General features: G+C 39.0%; 1 protein-coding gene across 3 annotated transcripts; it reads left to right on the plus strand.

Moving 5' to 3' along the window:
* Positions 1–68: 68 nt before the first annotated feature.
* Positions 69–15,911, plus strand: LOC136261280 (myelin regulatory factor-like). 3 transcript variants are annotated; one of them, XM_066055255.1, is made up of 17 exons: positions 69–149; positions 3,279–3,337; positions 3,400–3,503; positions 7,915–8,457; positions 9,097–9,280; positions 9,345–9,438; positions 9,563–9,613; positions 9,661–9,791; positions 9,840–9,896; positions 10,821–10,874; positions 10,930–11,023; positions 11,075–11,155; positions 12,266–12,385; positions 12,949–13,113; positions 13,164–13,274; positions 13,515–13,669; positions 15,637–15,911. In XM_066055255.1, the coding sequence occupies exons 3-17, from the start codon at positions 3,458–3,460 to the stop codon at positions 15,749–15,751; spliced, it is 2,001 nt and encodes a 666-aa protein (XP_065911327.1). In that variant the 5' UTR covers positions 69–149; positions 3,279–3,337; positions 3,400–3,457; the 3' UTR covers positions 15,752–15,911. The 3 variants fall into 3 exon arrangements, with proteins under 3 accessions (XP_065911327.1, XP_065911328.1, XP_065911329.1); XM_066055256.1 differs by lacking the exon at positions 3,279–3,337 and having other exon boundaries at positions 77–149; XM_066055257.1 differs by lacking the exons at positions 69–149; positions 3,279–3,337; positions 3,400–3,503 and having other exon boundaries at positions 8,232–8,431.
* Positions 15,912–19,305: the final 3,394 nt, after the last annotated feature.

Consider the following 19,305-nt stretch of genomic DNA (forward strand, 5'->3'; position numbering starts at 1 on the left):
TCTCAGATTATTGAAGAGCTCGTAAGAGGATACTGAGAATACAATCGATTGTGGTACTGAGCTAATCTATCAAGTTATAATCTATTGTGGTATTGAGTTTTATAGTCTAGCATTGAGGAAATGTCGCGTTGTACGTAGCATCAGCTAAAGTGAGAACGTTACTGTATTGTGTAGTATGAGTGTGTATGTGTTGAGTGTGCAAGTTAGTATTTCGTGATGATCACTAAACATATCGTGTTTCACGGGCTAGTTCACACGTTGGCCAGCCTACGTACGAGCCGCCTAGCGGCTAACCATGTATTGTCGTAGACCCTTCTCCAGATACATGAGATAAGGCGGGAAGAGTACACACCTCTACTCTAGCTAGCATCTGGGTGTCTGTTAGTTGTTAGCTTAATGGCTGTGAAGTGTCACCAGCAACCCTACCAACACTGGGGAACACTTTGGACTGTACATTACTATCATAGCTACCTGTATGGGTTCTCATCTGATACAATACACAAGTAAAAGGGCAGCCACCAACAGTACACAATGGACCATTGGCATGTCTTACACAAGCTGTAGGAAAAAAATGTACACACCATTAGGCCACTTTCTGTTTTTCATCAGTGCCTGCATGTACACCCTCCCCCCTCCCGTTATTAAAAATTACTCACTATTTGATCTGATTAACCAAATCTTGAGATTGTGCAGTTCAGTTTTTTGTAGCCAAGAGAAGTATGCAGTGAACACACCAGTGTATTTTACTATTAAGAAATTGAAACTTTGACTTGAACTCAGTGAACTGTCACAAAGGATGACCATATGTAGGTATACATCTGAAGTAGACCAGAATTGTAGCTATATGGTTGTTAGGATACCGCATTATATGTGGAGTTATCCAAGTTAGCTAATTATACAGAGAGTTGAGGTATGAAAAAAGCCTATATCTAGCTATGTGCTATGTAATGACCCGCCCACTCGCACGATGCACTGTAAAAAAATATTACCAAAGAGTGTCCTTAGCCTTTAGACTAACATAGTAGATCGGTGTGCCTCCCTCTCCCTCCCTCCAGTGTGTGTACTATGTAATACAATCAGGTAATGGGGATGGGGGACTATAATTCATGAACACTAAAATATACATGTTATACACTCACCACCTAGAGAGGGTGCATAAGTGTCTATGGTTCCACTTATGCAGAGATTGGGATTATGCATTCTATTGTCCCTATAGTACAGTCCATAGTGTTTGCAGTGGCTCAGAAGTTGTTAGCAACGATTTCTACACTTGCAAATTGTGTAAATAAATACCTCTACCTTAGAGATGAGTTTGATTGAGAATTCTCCCACCCACTGGTAAACTTGGGAGTAGGCATGGTTTAACGATGATAGGACCAAGCATGTTCGTGTTTGAGATCTGCTGTACTTGACAGGGTCACTATAATGAGGGGGTCTTATTAATGAGGTCATGAAGTACACCTTAGCTATGTTTGGGACCTACTGGACATAGTCACTATAATGAGGTGGTCTTATTAATGAGGTCATGAAGTACACCTTAGCTATGTTTGGGACCTATTTGACATGGTCACTATAATGAGGTGGTCTTATTAATGAGGTCACGAAATACACCTTAGCTATGTTTGGGACCTACTTGACATGGTCACTATAATGAGGTGGTCTTATTAATGAGGTCATGAAATACACCTTAGCTATGTTTGGGACCTACTTGACATGGTCACTATAATGAGGTGGTCTTATTAATGAGGTCATGAAGTACACCTTAGCTATGTTTGGGACCTACTTGACATGGTCACTATAATGAGGTGGTCTTATTAATGAGGTCATGAAATACACCTTAGCTATGTTTGGGACCTATTTGACATGGTCACTATAATGAGGTGGTCTTATTAATGAGGTCATGAAGTACACCTTAGCTATGTTTGGGACCTATTTGACATGGTCACTATAATGAGGTGGTCTTATTAATGAGGTCATGAAGTACACCTTAGCTATGTTTGGGACCTATTTGACATGGTCACTATAATGAGGTGGTCTTATTAATGAGGTCATGAAGTACACCTTAGCTATGTTTGGGACCTACTTGACATGGTCACTATAATGAGGTGGTCTTATTAATGAGGTCATGAAGTACACCTTAGCTATGTTTGGGACCTATTTGACATGGTCACTATAATGAGGTGGTCTTATTAATGAGGTCATGAAGTACACCTTAGCTATGTTTGGGACCTACTTGACATGGTCACTATAATGAGGTGGTCTTATTAATGAGGTCATGAAGTACACCTTAGCTATGTTTGGGACCTACTTGACATGGTCACTATAATGAGGTGGTCTTATTAATGAGGTCATGAAGTACACCCTAGCTATGTTTGGGACCTACTTGACATGGTCACTATAATGAGGTGGTCTTATTAATGAGGTCATGAAGTACACCCTGGCTATGTTTGGGACCTACTTGACATGGTCACTATAATGAGGTGGTCTTAGTAATGAGGTCATAAAATACACGTTAGCTATGTTTGGGACCTACTTGACATGGTCACTATAATGAGGTGGTCTTAGTAATGAGGTCATAAAATACACGTTAGCTATGTTTGGGACCTACTTGACATGGTCACTATAATGAGGTGGTCTTAGTAATGAGGTCATAAAATACACGTTAGCTATGTTTGGGACCTACTTGACATGGTCACTATAATGAGGTGGTCTTAGTAATGAGGTCATAAAATACACCTTAGCTATGTTTGGTACTTGTTCACTATAATGAGGTGGTCTTGTTAATGAGTCTTATACAGTATTGCATACAGGGTTTGTTGAAACAAACAGTTGAAATGTTTTTTGTGTGTTTTTGTGGTCACCTGTATAGCAAGGTTACATGTGTGATGTAATACACTTTAATGTAGACACCACCTACCTGTTGTATGTAGCTTGATAATTCTGACGGTTGTATGTAGCTTGATAATTCTGACGGTGGTATAAAATACAGGTCATCTATCCTAGGTAGAGCTCTGCAAGAACCTTATTTTAAGTGTAATACCTCTGTTACTAAATATAGGTATTCCCCTTGAATGAACAATGTACAAAAATTCAATATAGGAAAGGTATTGAGTAAATTGGCTCAGCTACCCTATACTGTAAACATGCAGAATAATTTGTTGCCACTAAAATCTACAGTAATTCCTTGACGTACTATATTTGGTATTTTCGATACTTTGGTATCATCTTTTTGGTTTTTTTGGCTCGTAGAGTTAATACCTTGTTATGTCTAAATATAGATATATGGCAGAGATATACAAAGATATACATCAGAGTGACAGTTACTTACTTAGTAGAGGTAATCCTGTTTTGGCATTGTGTGTAGTGTCCACCATAATGTGTTATGTGGTCATAATGTAGCTATAGGTGTTGTCATGAGAGGCATTATATAGAGAAGTAGTTAGTGACAAGTACTAAGATGTACCATCAGCAAGTGAAGGAACAGTTTAACAATGAAGGAGGAGGTGAGTGTGGAACTGTACAGTATAGTTCTGTGGTGTTTATGTGGTCCTGACTACACTATACTAAAAACTAGTATATAAAAATTATTAATTTAAAAATGAAGTTGTGATCCAAGTGATAAAAAGTAATGAAATAAGCAGGGGCGGCGGAGAGGGGGGGGGGGGGGGGGGGGGGCTGTCGCCCCTGTCAAAAAGATTATGGAGAGCCCTAAAATTTTCTGTAGCTGTCATTGAGAGCCTAGCTCAATACCATCAATAATTCAAGATACTCTAATAGAGTAGTGAAGATTGAGATACTCTAATAGAGCAGTCATACTATTCTTTAGAGGAACAGTGTAGCAAGCTACGTATGTAGTTATAAATAAGGAGATATAGTTGGTGGAGGGCAGCTATCGTCAGCAGGTAGTAGTTACCTTTCCTTTTTTTTGCTTCTTTTTTTTTTGTCTTCGACTTACAGCATCACCAAACTAGTCCCCCAGCCCCCCTTAAATAAAGGTGTTTCCTCCGCCCCTGGAAACAAGAGATAAATGATGGTATTACAGCATATCTTGGTGGGAAAATCTCTACATTGGCATATATATGAGCTTTATCCGAAATTATGTCACAGACATAAAAATGGCCACTGTAGTGTGGGGACATTTGTAAAATTTGTATGGGCGACTATGGGATGAAAATTTTTGAACGGTGATATCTCAGCCAAGAAGGAAGATATCAAACTCCAACTAGCAGGTATGGCTATAAGACATTACAATGAGTACAGTACATAAAATGATTTTCGGTTGATTTTCAAAACAACGCTACATTCCTATTCTTTCAGCTGGTTTATCGCCATACCTGCTGGTTAGAGCTCGATATCTTCCGTCTTGGCTGAGATATCACCGTTCAAAAATTTTCTCCGAACGTCCCTACACTACACAGCAGCCATTTTTATGTCTGTGATGTAATTTCGGGTAAGGCTCATTATAACAATCATTTTGTTTAATGCCAAAGTAGGGATTTTCCCACCGAGCTATGCTGTAATACTATTATTCATCTCTTGTTTCACTATGCTTGGATCCCTACTTCATTTTTACATTAATAATTTTTAATATACTAGTTTGTGTCGTTTTTTGGTATAGCCTACAGCTATATATAGTATGTACACATTGAGCTGAATCCTCAAAAACATTTAATAACTCATGGATGATGCAATTACACATGATCTTGAAATTTGGCTCATTTTTAGTACCACTTGAGCCGCTAAAATCTTTTCGTTCAAAATCTGACATAATATTTACAGCCAATCAAATTTTCACCATACATTTCCTATGGGGAAGGCATAAAAGTATAAAAATGGCCACAATACGTGTCTGTTGCATACGTGTCTGTTGTTGACAACTTTGTTGTCACCACTAATGCACTTGTCAATTTCATGCCCCCCCCCCCCCCCCCCACCCCCGGGCGTCCCCACACCCCAAGTGGGGATTTGACATTGCTTCTTGTCCCCCACTCCTGGGGCAATTGACAGTTCTCCAATTCACTGACCGATTTTCGGTAGTTACATTTCTAAACAATTAAATCGTACTCACTATAATTTTACTAGCTACAGGTGTATACCAGGTTAATTATTAGTCGCATGCATGAAATATGCGTTTATCCTTGAGGTGTTGTCAAATCCCCTACTAGGGGGTGGGGACATAGTGGGGATTTGATAGCCAATTTTGCCCCAGTAGTGGGGAATTTGACACCACGATTTGTCAAATCCCCTGTATTCCCTCCACCCCTGCACCCCCAGGGGTGGGGGTGGGACATGAAATTGACAAGTGCATAATCATCTGATTGGCTGAAATGTTAACTCTCTTGAACAAAAATGCACTTTTCAATTTTAGCTGTTTTTCAGGATCCAGCTCAACTTGTACATTCTATATATATTCTATTAGGGTGACTGCTGTATTAGAGTATCTCAAATCAGCCAGGGGGTGTGCCACTATTTCATGTTTTTGTTGTGCTAGCATTATGAAATACAGCTAGGCCAATAATAACAGGCTGTCTGTGTCATCATGATAGATTGTTAAGAGATATGGTCTTGGTACTCGATCGTTATTAATCAACCAAGATTGTGTTAACTAATTGTGGCATTAATTAAACCTATCATGAAGTTACAGGTATCTAATGAGTGTAAGCGCTTAATTAAGTATGCAACATCTAAATATGCTGCTCAAGGAAAGTGTTGATAGGGAAAATTAATGCCTTGATGTGGTTTCATTGCAACAAGAAGACGATGAGCCTGATTGAAGATAAAAGAAAAGACAAGGCGCAGAGGGCACTAACTCGTTAGAACCCCAAAAGGCACATCCCACTGGTGAGTTTGTTATTGTAGCATAAAATGGTGGCTATGGGCTGCTTCATTTGGCCTCTAGGCTTGCGACTGTGGTCAGATAGGCTGGCTGGCAGTCAGTCTAAAATTTGAATTTTAGCAATTTAAAAAAATATATATATCTGACCGCCTATCAGTGTTTCTTGTTTTATAATATATGATGGACTATTATTATTCTGTAAAGGTGATTTTCAATGTTTCTAGAATGATTTTTGAAGGTGGCATTTTAGGCAGCGCGCATAATTTTTGGGGGATCCCTATTTAAATGGTACTGCTGTACTGTTTGATATACAACCACTAGTTTAAAACACAAACTTGCACATTATTATTACCTCACAGGGAGTATAAACACACAAATACAATTACAATTAAGTGCTAGTTATAACAAAACATGCTGTGATAGTTGATCCTTAAAACTAGTTAAGTTTCACATGCACACAAGCCTTTGGATGTCCTAATGTACATGGTCACATCTGCCCTAAACACTGGAACATCCATGCAGTGTGATGCTAGAAGTCCTCTATGCTTATGTTCGCATTTTCACTTCCCGAAATCAAAGAATTAGCAAAAATTGATTTGATTTTACATTTGGCGATTGAAAATTAATTGGAAATTTAATTTTCCATTCAGAATACAAAATGGATAATCTTTGATTAGGCCATGAAAAGTTAATTATATGTTTCTGGTTCCCTCCTGGTCATTTTTTGCCGAATGAATTATGCAATCATCATAATTGTATGTTGTTTATATTTAAGGTTTTCATGCCTTGTAAACACTCTTGTCTCATAATACCGTATAGCGGGAAAGTTTGGCGGGGATAAAGTTTGGCGAATTTGGCGAATGACCAGCTATTCGCCAAACTAAAACCACCCAAACTTTCCCACTTGTCCACTTTTAATATCATGTGAATTGGAATAAACACGCGTCCTGGGAATCGGCTTGAAGTACAAGTTGTTAAGAACTAGGGCAAACCGAGCAGTCAACTCCATCAAAAGAATCTAACCTATACTGGATTATTATTATTCAAGTCTACCAGTTGGGTACTGGAGGGTTTGCACAGAAGGCAGGCAGCCTATACGACTGAGATGGATCCCAATGGACCATTATGTAAAGTGATAGCTACCGTCGCCCACCATTGCTGCAGTAAATGAAAAGCTCGATGAAAAGGTCAGCGCTGCAAGCGTCTGCCGTATTTCTCCATGGAAGGAATTCACTACAGCTACTGCTAGCGGGTCATGTCCATTTCCATGCAGTTTCTAGCTCTCTCATGCAGTACCCAACTCTTTACCAAGAACGATCACCTTGTATAGTATGGAATCCATGGATCACATCGTCTGTACAACAAAGCTATGTCTGCTCATCCTCACAGCGTGCTAGTCCACGCAGTGGCGTCACCATGATGAAGAATGCTGGAATGCGGCTCAAGAAATAAAATTAATTAGTGAAGCAGCGCCGATTCACATCAAACTTTTTTTTGCCATTTACTTTTGATGGAGAGATTCGCCAAACTTTATTCCCACTATACGGTACATTAACTTTTTGTTTTCCCTATTATTCCATGTACTGCTATGTCAAATGTAGTGTACCACGTCAAAAAGTTGCAAAAAAAGAAAAAATCAGTCTAGTCACTTGGTCAATTTTGGGAGACCAGAAACATATAATTAACTTTGCAAGACCTTATCCTTTTCGTAGTAAAGATGTACTTCATGACCTCATTAATAAGACCACCTCATTATAGTGACCATGTCAAGTAGGTCCCAAACATAACTAAGGTATATTTTATGACCTCATTAATAAGACCACCTCATTATAGTGACCATGTCAAGTAGGTCCCAAACATAGCTAAGGTGTACTTCATGACCTCATTAATAAGACCACCTCATTATAGTGACCATTTCAAGTAGGTCCCTAACATAGCTAAGGTGCACTTCATGACCTCATTAATAAGACCACCTCATTATAGTGACCATGTCAAGTAGGTCCCTAACATAGCTAAGGTGCACTTCATGACTTTACATTGATCAAGTCAAGCACAAACTACATATTTTACTATTGCAGTGACTACTAGCAGTGGACAGACATCATCTGGTAACCATGGAAACAGGGTGATCAAGGTGATTACCTCATCAACAGACAATAATCATCAAGCCACACCCACTGCATCACATGATCCTTCATACATGACCCCTAACCTGCTCAGCCCTTCATTATCCTTCCAATCATCTTCACCAACGTTGATGTGGCAGCAATCCTCCCCATCACTACCTCTAGCATTTGCTTCCAACATGGCCGCTGCTGCCGCTACTAAAGCAGTCCATCCATCCAACCAAATTAGTGTAGTTCATCCTCCAGCTGGTGGTGGTGGTGGAATTCAAGGCACTACCTCAGCACTGTCATCTGCCACTTGGTCTTTAAAGCAGCAGCTGACACAGCCTGTCTCCTCTCCTGCTAATCTCCAGCTGAAGTCACAACCGTCTCGAGAAGTGTCCATCTTAGCTGGCAACACTGGCTCAGCCAGTAATGTGTACCGAGCAGCGGCGGCTAAAAGAAAGTGTGAGGAGTCTCTTCTCAACAGGTCAGAAGCTGCAGGAGATGTTGATGGTGAGATTGTTAGTATTGACATGAAACTGCTCACCAATTTCAGATCACTTGTTACTTTAGCCCAATATACTAAGACCATCATTATATTGTCCCTAGGTTCAGCAAAAACAGATGTGAGTTGGAAATGATTAATCATACTAGGGCATATGGTTGCTCTATTCAATATGAAAGATGTAACAAGAGTGGCCAACCACTTAGTGACCCTTTATGTGTACAGTTAATGCATTTTGATCAGTGAGCACTTCCTCCTTCTGTATTCATGTCCTGAATAATAGTGTGACATTTTCCAGAATTGTCCTGTCCCGTTCTGTAAAGTAGGTATGCCCGTAGTTGGTAAACCTGGGCCAGTCAAACTAGTGACAAATTTGCTGCAGTTACTTAAAATTGATGTGGGCAGTGATAGGAAACATGTAATGATGGCCTAATGTTGTTTATATGGATGTACAGTATGTTTTAACACTTTTATACAAATAATATTTGCTTTCCAGTTCCGCCCAACTCTCTATCATATAGTGACTTCTCACCCCCTTACTTCCCCTCCCCTTACTTCCCCTCCCCTTACTTCCCCTCCCCTTACTTCCCCTCCCCTTACTTCCCCTCCCCTTACTTCCCCTCCCCTTACTTCCCCTCATGTTATAGACTCAGAAGACAAGACAGCTTCAGTAGCTGATGGAGATGAGTCAGACTTCATGGACGCTGGTGGTGCTGGCAGCAGCAGTAATGGCGTCATCAGTGGATCATCAGCTCCTCAACAGAGCCTTAGTTGGAGGGCCCACAAGGTGGACTCCTGGTATGAGATGTGTGATGCTACCCTACAGGACATGTGAGCTACTACTACTATTACCAAGAGTATTACTACATCACCACATTATGATGTCATCCTGCAGACCAGCAATATCATTTCGTGTTGAAGCCAACAAAGGGTTCACATATTCTCCTGTTGATGAGTGCTTCGTGTGTCAGAAGAAGAATCATTTTCAAGTGTGTACTGTAACAAAATAGTCACTGTATGATTTGTAATGTGTAGAACATTTTAAATGCTCAACCATTTTACCATGTGGTGTTTTACAAATTCATTTTAAATCTGGTTACATCATCTTTACAGGTGACCGTCACATGTCAAGTTGATGGGACGCCACGTTTCATTAAGATGAAGGTATGGATCATGTGATGTAATCAGCCACATCCTCTTCCTCTACACAGGATGGTGGACTCCAGCCAATCAAACGGTTCATACTAGATCTCCATGGCATCAAGCTAGAATCAGAGATGTCAATTATTCTACTGGATCAATCTCTGGTTGACCGTAGCAAGAAGAAGCTTTGTGATATTGAGTGAGTGTTGAGGTGGTATGGTATTCACTTGTCACACTAGCACTACAGGATTGAACTGACCTGTGATGTGTCAGTGTGTAAGACAATCGGTAGACTGCACTTCAGGTATGTCTCTGTAGTGTAGTGCGTGTGAAGTGTTTGTGTGGCATAATTGTGTGCCCAGGTGCTTATTATGTTTAAAATTAATCTGCTGTTAAACCAGATGGTAATAACTCTTCTGAGAATGCTGACAATTGTTTGTAATATCATTACTGATCAGCTCTCCCTGGAAGTTGTATAGCTATGGAGGTCCAGCAGACCTTCCCACTCCCACACAGTACAATTGGGCACAAGTTTATATGTATGTGTCTCCAGTGCAGTGTCTGTGTGTACATGAGTGTATGTAGTGTGTGTGCGTGTGTGTAGTGTATGCGTGTGTAGTGTTGTAGTGTGTGTAGTGTGTGTGTGTAGTGTATGCGTGTGTGTGTAGTGTGTGAGTGCGTACGTGCGTTTGTGTGTACCTGAATGGAGTACGTATTTTGTATTATGTAGCTAATGAATGTATAGTTTTTAAAAGGTTGAAAATTGCATGTTAATAGTTGTTAGGGCTGAGATGTACAGCCTCAACCCTACAAGATGTCTTAATGATGTTTTACTTCAGAAAAGTTTTGATGGTCATACGTAGCAAACAAACTGTATAGCCGATAGTAACAGTTTATTAATATCCTGAATGTACAGCGCAGTGCTACAAACTTGTGTGTTAAACTAGCACCACCTTGTGTTTCAAGTGAAGATTCCAAACTGTAAGTCAACTATTTAAGCAGCATGCTTACCACCACCTCACTGACCTGGTGTACACAAAGAAATAAAGGTCACAGCTGGTATAGACACTTGTTGTATATCAAGTACAAAATCATTTGTAGCAGATGATCACATGACGGTAATTGGTTTTCCTGTTGTACGTATGTTCATTATTTGTTCACATAATATAAATGATTACTGTATTAGCTTTGTAGTTCCAGTACATCATTGTGTTATCACCTCCTGTAGTGAGACTACACAGTTTAACATGAGGAAGAAAGGAAAACCAAACCCTGACCAAAAGTAATCAGACTCAACCATGTCTGCTTGTTTTATTACTCAACCTGTTTGTATACAGGTACTTCTCTCTGGTGGTAGCACTAATAGCACATACAGCCAATGGGGCCACTTATCCTGTTGTTGCCCATGTATCTGAGAGAATCATTGTCCGAGTAAGTACCATACGTCATATATGGCTTCATTGTGACATCACGTACTACTAGGCCTCCAACCCGGGTACATTTGACAATGACACTGACATGTTATGGGGTAGAGCTGCCAGTGCTAACAGTATCTGTTACATGGTGAGTGTAGCTATGGTAACTGTGTTAACAGTTGTTAGGGGTAACCATTAGAGATCATTCAGTATGTTAGTTTAATGAAATGGTAAAATACACTTATTACTGTATCAATCCTTGCTACTATTGGGACAGGTTGGTGCATGTGATGTAGTCAGATTTGTTTTGTAGATATAATACGTTTTAGCGTATTGTGACATATCAGACAAAGAAACGCAAGAGGTGCCACAAGTGTCCATGTACAGCAACTTGAAACATGGTAAGAACTTTCCAGTTACAAGCCTACAGGAGATAGTCATTGAATTTACACTGGTCTTGTGGTGAAGAACGCTTGAGAATGTCTGTTAAAGGGACTATAAATCAACAGCACAGTGGTTGAAGCACATCTAAATTTATTTCTTGGTGTTTTCAATACGTTAAAAAGTCCAATACAGAGGATGGAGATAGAAAAACACGAGATGGCACCACTAGATATTAGATATGCACAAGATAGTGTCCCTACCAGGCAGAGAAGCAACTCAGGAATGCATACATAGACACAGATACCATTGTTGTTTCATGGTACTGCTAACCTAGACTTCAGTACAGTGTAAGCTTCAATTCAACTTTGTAGTGTTCCAAGATTACTGCTGGAAACAATAACAGAGTTGCTGCCTGTAGCTTGGCCTGTAGTACTTCACACTATTGGAAAAGAGAGGTTGGTATTGCCACCTGTGCATTAGACTTTCACTGTTTATCTACCATGTAATAATAGTACTTCTGGTTCTTTGTCTTACATCACAGCATGACATAACTAGACTTTGTGACCTAATATCACATAACTGAATCATTTAAAGGTGCTTTTGTGCATTGCGTGATACAAACAACAATTAAATGGTAAGTGAATTTTCCATTTCAGTGAACCTTTAATATATGGTAACATTTTGCTTTGGCTACTGAAAGGCCATAGGGTTTGTGTGGTCCTTACTAGAGAAATTGTGGGCTGGTTAAAACAAGGGTACTATGGAGTGACACATAGGATGTTTTGAACCAGTAAACATTTTGTAGTTAAGCTATATCTTGTCCAAGACATTATGTGTGTAACAGTGAAGTGTTGAGGGTACTTGCCTGCTGTAGGGTAAAGTTGGTATCAACACAGAGAAGCCACTAGTGGCATTGTCAGTTCATGGCAGTGTACAGGTCAGTGGTAAACTACTCCAGCCATCAGATCGTAGAGTGAAGGAGGATATCATACAAGTGAGCAGATTGTATCATTTTTGTTGGTGTAGTGTCTACCTTAATTTTTGGATTTGCTTACGTGGCATATTCCAGATGTCTATATACCTAGACCTTTTGTGTGAAAACAAATTTCATGTCTTCATTTTTTATGTCTTTCAAATGTTGTACACCAGTATTTTGCGAAGTGTTCAAATCATACAGCTTGTGAACATGTGCATTAATTGAATGGCTATCATAGATCTGTAAATATTCAAGTTGGCAAACTTATTTATTAAGAGGCTTCACAGCACAAACACTGAAGGTCTGCAGTGCACCTGGTCCAACAGCTTGTTAAATATGTTAAGTACTAATTGTCTGAAAAGTTGATGGCAAGAGAAGAAGAATCCATGACTGGACTTTGAGCAGCCTCAAACCTGCAGCTCATTATTTATTCTTTTGACGTAACTTGTGCCCTCATCCTAGTAAATTAAAAGTCATAAAACTGTGCATTTCATGAGCCAGCAAAATCTGTGTGTAGATGGCTCAGCATATAACCTCATACCGACATATTGTGCACTGTATGTAATTCAACGTGTTATTAGATTGACCCAGCTCAACAGTTAGACAACATTGCTCAGTTGAGGGTGTGTCAGTTCTCCTACACACCAGAGTATACAGCCTTGACTGGATCACATGATCACCTCAGTGATGTTGGTGTTGTAGCACAAGAGCTACAACAGGTCATCCCTGATGCTGTCGAGTGTAACGTGAGTCATGCAATGTCATGTGATAGTGTCATGTGATCCTTATGGTATAGGGTAATCTCCAGTTACCTAATGGTGATCATTTAGAGGGATTCTTATGTGTTAGGAAGGATCGTATCTTGATGGAAAGTATTGGAGCTATCCAGGAGCTGACCAGACTAAATGTGTGTAGTGTGTGTGTGTGTGCGTGTGTGTGTGTGTCTTTGTATGTTATGATGTAGCTATAGCTATTCACAAGACATGGTCAGTGCAGCCTCCTGTGGGCTACTGTAGTCCTGTCCCAGAAGGATTTAAACTGTAGTGTATATAATACCTGAGACATGTATATGATAGATATTCCAATGCAGTATTTAGAGATCCCCCAGATTGTGTAGTGCAAAATTATAACCTACTTCACTCTGTAGCACAAGTTATCAGCCAGAGTGTCAGTGCTAGAGAGGAGCATACCCCAGTGGTTACCATGCCAATGGTTTACCTCCAAGTCCCTAAAGTGTCCACACTTCCTCGGACCATCTAACACATGGAGGATACTACTACTACTGATCCTAGTAATACTGAGGTAATGTACTGTCCAGTGTGTATCATGTTCTAGAGGTAATTTTCATGGCAAGGCTGAACTTTGTTAATGTACCAAACATGTTTATCCGTGCTTGTAGCTATATCTGTCTGCATTTAAAGTACCACAATGAATAGGTTAAAATTAGCATCAGAGGAACTGGATAGGCAGTTGCCTATCTAACTTTTGGTTGGAGCAAGACCACGCACGAGCTTCCATATTATAATTTATGATGCTCTAATAGAACAGTGACTACTATTGGTAGTGTTTCTTATGGTGAGGTGTAATGGTCTGGGATTTGAAGATGGGGCTCCCCTCTCAACAGTATTAGTTGATTTTCTTCTAGACAGAATGTGTGATGGATGAAAGTGCCATTAGGGCCAGAATAAATTTTTAAAATCTTCAGATGTAAAAAGTGTCAGTCTCAGAAAGTCCTTTTTTTCTAACTCCTCAGATCACATGGTGATAGCTACTGCTTCATACAATCATTTTGATATTACATTGATCTCAGAGTTTCCCACCAGCTTGTAGATCCCTGAAAACATAACTAAAAGTATTTGATGTTATTGGTTGCTCATTGCTCATATAGCTAGTTTGGTACACAATGGAGCATATAATATTAATAATTGACGTTATAGGTGTAACCTCTTAATAAGGACACTTTCTGTGAACCCTATACACACCTCTATACTGAATGACCTCTTATACAACAACAGTGATTTTATTAGGATTATCACTAGTGTTGTTTTAGTACAGTAAATTCATTTTAGTTTAGTTCTAGTTCTAGTACCCCAATTCCACCATAGTTTTAGTTAGTATTAGTTCTGGTACCCCATATTTCTGTAATTTTAGTTAGTATTAGTTTCATTTTAGTTAGTGTTAGTTTTAGTGTTAGATATCTTCACCTATACTAACCTTGGTAGCACCCCCTAGACTTCCAGAAACTTTAGATTTGGTGTTTTGATGTTCAGCACTATTTCCACTTACCATTGTGCACAAATGAACAAAAGCTCTAATAGAACTGAGCTTAAATAACCTAAATAGGCAAAATTAATGCTGAATAGCAATGTTTCAGAGGAGGTTGGACACAGTACAAGCACTTCTGAAATTTATTTCTGTTTATTGCATAATTCTAATATATGACGAGGAGTAAGTGATAGAAGAAATGCTTAGCAATATCCCCACTACATGTTACCTTGTGCTTCTTAAGATGAACAGCAAATTCTTATTGCAAGGTGGGTGTGCGAGTTTCTAATTCTCTTTTCGATTCTCTGTAAGGCCAAACTAGCAGCATCCGCTCTTCTTTTTCAATACTCTGAGAGGCTTTGTTAGCATGCACATTGCTTTCTTCGACAATCATTGTGTTTAAATACATGTACATAGGGCGTCCCTATAGTATTACACATGGATTCCACCCAGCGAATGCTTACACATGTGATCCTGTAGGTTTCAAGAGCAATTTACGTGCCTGGAGTAGTGGGGTTGAATGGGGTTGACCGGCAGAATAGACTAAACTTGAAGTGCACTCTCGAATGATACTTGTGAAAACTTTTGTGAATGCTTGGTTAAACTTTCAATACAAAATGTATGCACTCATGTGTGCATGTCCAACCTCCTCTGACAATGTTTATGGTAGCATTTGCAGGCATTTGCAGGCATCACCATCTTCAAAGAAAAGTGTAAAGTGGTTATAGTGTACAACACCCTTTATGTAGGATTGCTTGACAAACCTTTTAGTTAGTTCTAGTTCTTGAACTAAAAGTTTTAAAGGTTTTGGTTTAGTTCTAGTTTTTGAACCAAAACTTGAAAGTATTTTAGTTTAGTTCTAGTGTACTAGAACTAGAATTAAATTGCTGTACTAAAACTAGATTTAGTTCTAGTTCCTTAGAACTAAAACAACACTAATTATCACCTTTTAAATTGCCTGTTATAAAATATAGACATTTGCTGCACATGTTTGTTTTCTACAGTTTAATACTGCTGACTACTCATTGTTACCATGGCAATGGGAATTATGACAACTGGATACCCCTCGACTACCATATTAGGGAAGGATGGTTCAAGCATTCTCCCAACTCTTTGTAAATTATTCTGCTATGTAATATAGCTATTTTTGCCATTATAAATTTTTATTGCAATCATATAAATCTGTAAATATCAACTGACTCAGAATTGTTTATTTGTAATTGACATTTTTGGATTATAAATCCGCTGTATACATTAAAAATGATAATATTACAACTGAAATGGAGCTAGCTCACTAATATGTATTGTATAAATACGACTGTCAACATAACAGCACAACAAATGTTCAGCAATAGCAAAAATGTTTACAACACCCGCTAGTGCTATTCTAGAATGTTCTATATCTAATTAATTCACATACTCATTAGTATAGCGGCCCAGCACAACCAAAATATCATGTGCTTTTTCATAAAGCCATGAAACTTTCCACATAAATAGTACTCAATACATGTATTTTTAGATATAGTGCCATCGCTGAGTTTACCTTTGGTGACCTTTACAGCCATTTTTGTACAGAAAATTGATCATTTTTGTCTTTAACTCCCTGAGGCAGTAATTAACTTGTTAAAATATGGTACCAAAATAAAGATCTTGCTGATAGTTTGGTTTTCAGTAGGTGATTTCATTACAAAGTTATGATCATTTTTACTAGTTGCAAAATTTGATATAATTATCTGCCCACAGGTAATTCACACCTCGAGGGCAGGTAAATTTAAAAATGATCATACCTTTGTAATGAAATGACCTATTGACTTCAAATAAAAACCAAGTTGTTTCTATCAACAAGATCTTTTGTTTGGTACCATGTTTTAACAAGTTAATTACTACTTTAGGGAGTTAAAGACAAAAATGATCAACTTTCTGTACAAAAATGGCCGTAAAGGTCACCAAAGGTCAACTCAGTGATGGCACTATATCTAAATACATGTCATGAGGAGTACTATTTGTGTGGAAAGCTTCATGGTTCTATGAAAAAGTGCACAATATTTTCAAGTTTGGGGGCTATGCCACTATACTACATTGCATCACAATAGGTTACTAGCTAAAAGTTTTGGCAAACATATTCCTTGTTTAAGGAAGCGGTATACAGCCATGCAGAAATTTCAAAGAAAGTTGTCTTCTAAGTGGTGGTGTGATGAAAGGCATTGTACCCGACTGTATCAATGTTTAGTGCCATTAATGGAGTTCAGTGGCGTACGCAGGAATTTTGAAAAGGGGTTTCCACTACAGCTGAATGACTGTTATATTAGAGTAGTTTATCTATTAGAGTATCTCGATCATTTCACCAAAATCATAATTAAGAATGCTATAAGTATTGCTGTCATGTTAGAAACTATTATTTAACTAAGATAAAAGTTTAAAATGTGTCCTGTTCCATGATAGATTCCAGATTCTGGAAACTTGAAGTTTCAATTTCTTAATGTTTCGAGTAGTGTCACGGTGTAAAATCCAAAGGGGTTTCCTGAAACCCCTGGAAACCCCCCTCTGTACGCCCCTGGAGTTCATACTATAAGATAGGTGATCATAGGTAGCTGCAGTTCTATTAATTTGGTAACTAGCTAATAATTGTAATATTTGAAGCTACCATTGCATAGTAAGAAATGTGACAAGGCCAGTGGATTAGATGTATTGATCAGACTAGAAAAATAGCTTAGCTAATTATGTCATTAGTAAAATACAGTAGCCCAAGTCAACTGCTATAGCAAAACTTATTGTGGTTAATCAGCCATCTATAAACTGTTTTAAGGACGTTTTGTTAAACCATCTGAATTTACTTGATTTTGTTTTGTATCCAGTGTGTGTTATACTCCTTGATGGAGTCCTACACAGTAATAAATAAATAAATAAATTATTATCACTATTGTAGCTATAATCAATAATTCTGTAGCTTTACCAATCACCCACTAACTATAACTATACTGCTAATACCAGGCCAGTGCAGGTGCACAAATTTTGATAAATCAAGCCTGAGCCATATGGTGCAGGATTCAATTGTGTCAAATGACTGAATTATATTCAGTGACCGGCCACTATATGTTTCTGTTTTTCATTCATATTCATGCCACACAACTCTCTGGTGGAATGTTTATTAACCCAACATCTACAAACAGAAAGTTGTACAAATAACATAGCTATGTTTCCACCATGTTTGTCAGTAGCTGTTGTGGCTCAACTTAAGAACTTGCCTATAGTGTTTGTTGCTGGGATGGTCACAGGACTCTACATTCAAGTCTGATTTGACTATGGGTCCTCAAGCTACCCACCATGATTCACTCCTGGCCATATTCAGGCTCTGGCTCACCCAGCCATCGTCGGATAGCATTCATGCACCAGGGCCAGATACTAAGTTAAGTTTAATAGCAGGGTTAAGCAGGGTTAACTACTAGGACAAGTTAGTGTGGCATCATGTTTATACACCCTGCCAGACATGGCAGGCAAACACCCAAGCCCGATCTCCCTGGTGCATTCCAAGAAGTTGAGCATGCACTTCAAAGTACCTATAAAGTGGCCTGCTGGTATGTTATTTCAGCTCATTTGCAATAAACAACTACAAGAATATAGGCCCACTATGTATAGTATATCTCATGATCTGCGGCCAGAGTCACCATAGCTATTATGGCATGTACTGTGATGGTGGTCACCTGTCCACATCTAGAATTTTTTTTTGATATTGAGAGATACCACAACATATCTAGCACCAAATACATGACATATACTACACTAAGTAGCTCTTGCAGTCAGTTGCCTTCCGGGACATATGTGGCCAATTATGGGGTATGTTATTTAATTTATTATTATTTATTTATTGTTTGCTTTACAACATACATACAACAAGATACGTACAGTATAAACATTAGTAGTCCTTAAAATCTAGTGTATGCTGAGGGTCCACTGGCATCCAGTGCCAGTGGCCTGGAGTAAGTAGTTATTAGGATTAGTTATAGTTACTTATCTTATATATATATATATATAAAGCTGAAAATGTCTGTCTGTCTGTCTGTCTGACGGTCACGCTGCTTACTCACCAGACTTGGCGCGAATCGACATAGTCTGTGCTGATAATGAAGCGCTCATCATCCGCCTACTCTAAGATTGTTATCACGAGTTCACGCGTGCTTCCGTTCGGTCTCTACAGCGCGTAGAAGGCCAAGGTATAGAGAAAACTTGAGCAACATTCCTTTGAAAACCACAGCACATACTGTTCAAGTGGTAGAACGCCTGACTAGCGTGCAAGAGGTCGTGGGTTCAAATCCACGTGTTGACAGATTTTTTTCTTTCTACTCAGTACCTTTTTGTGAACACCTTTTTAAAACACGACTTTTAGCTCATCATATCTTGGCATGCAAAGTACGTATCGAGGCGGGACTTTAGCGAAATTAAACGCCCATCATCTGGCAACTCGAGTGTTGTTGTAGCAAATCAATACGTGCTTTTGTTCGCTCTTTATAGGGCGATGAAGGCACTGGTGTAGGGAAGGATCACTGAAAAGTTGAGCTACATTCCTGTCAAAACCACTGATAAACAACTGTGGCGATTTGTGCACCTCCCTTAACCCCAAGTTATTATAACCAGCCAGGGTTCAATCCCCGCCTAGGTCATAACTTTTTTTTTCA

Source organism: Dysidea avara, chromosome 7 (genome assembly GCF_963678975.1).
Source record: "Dysidea avara chromosome 7, odDysAvar1.4, whole genome shotgun sequence".
In the NCBI taxonomy this organism is placed as follows: Eukaryota; Metazoa; Porifera; class Demospongiae; order Dictyoceratida; family Dysideidae; genus Dysidea; species Dysidea avara.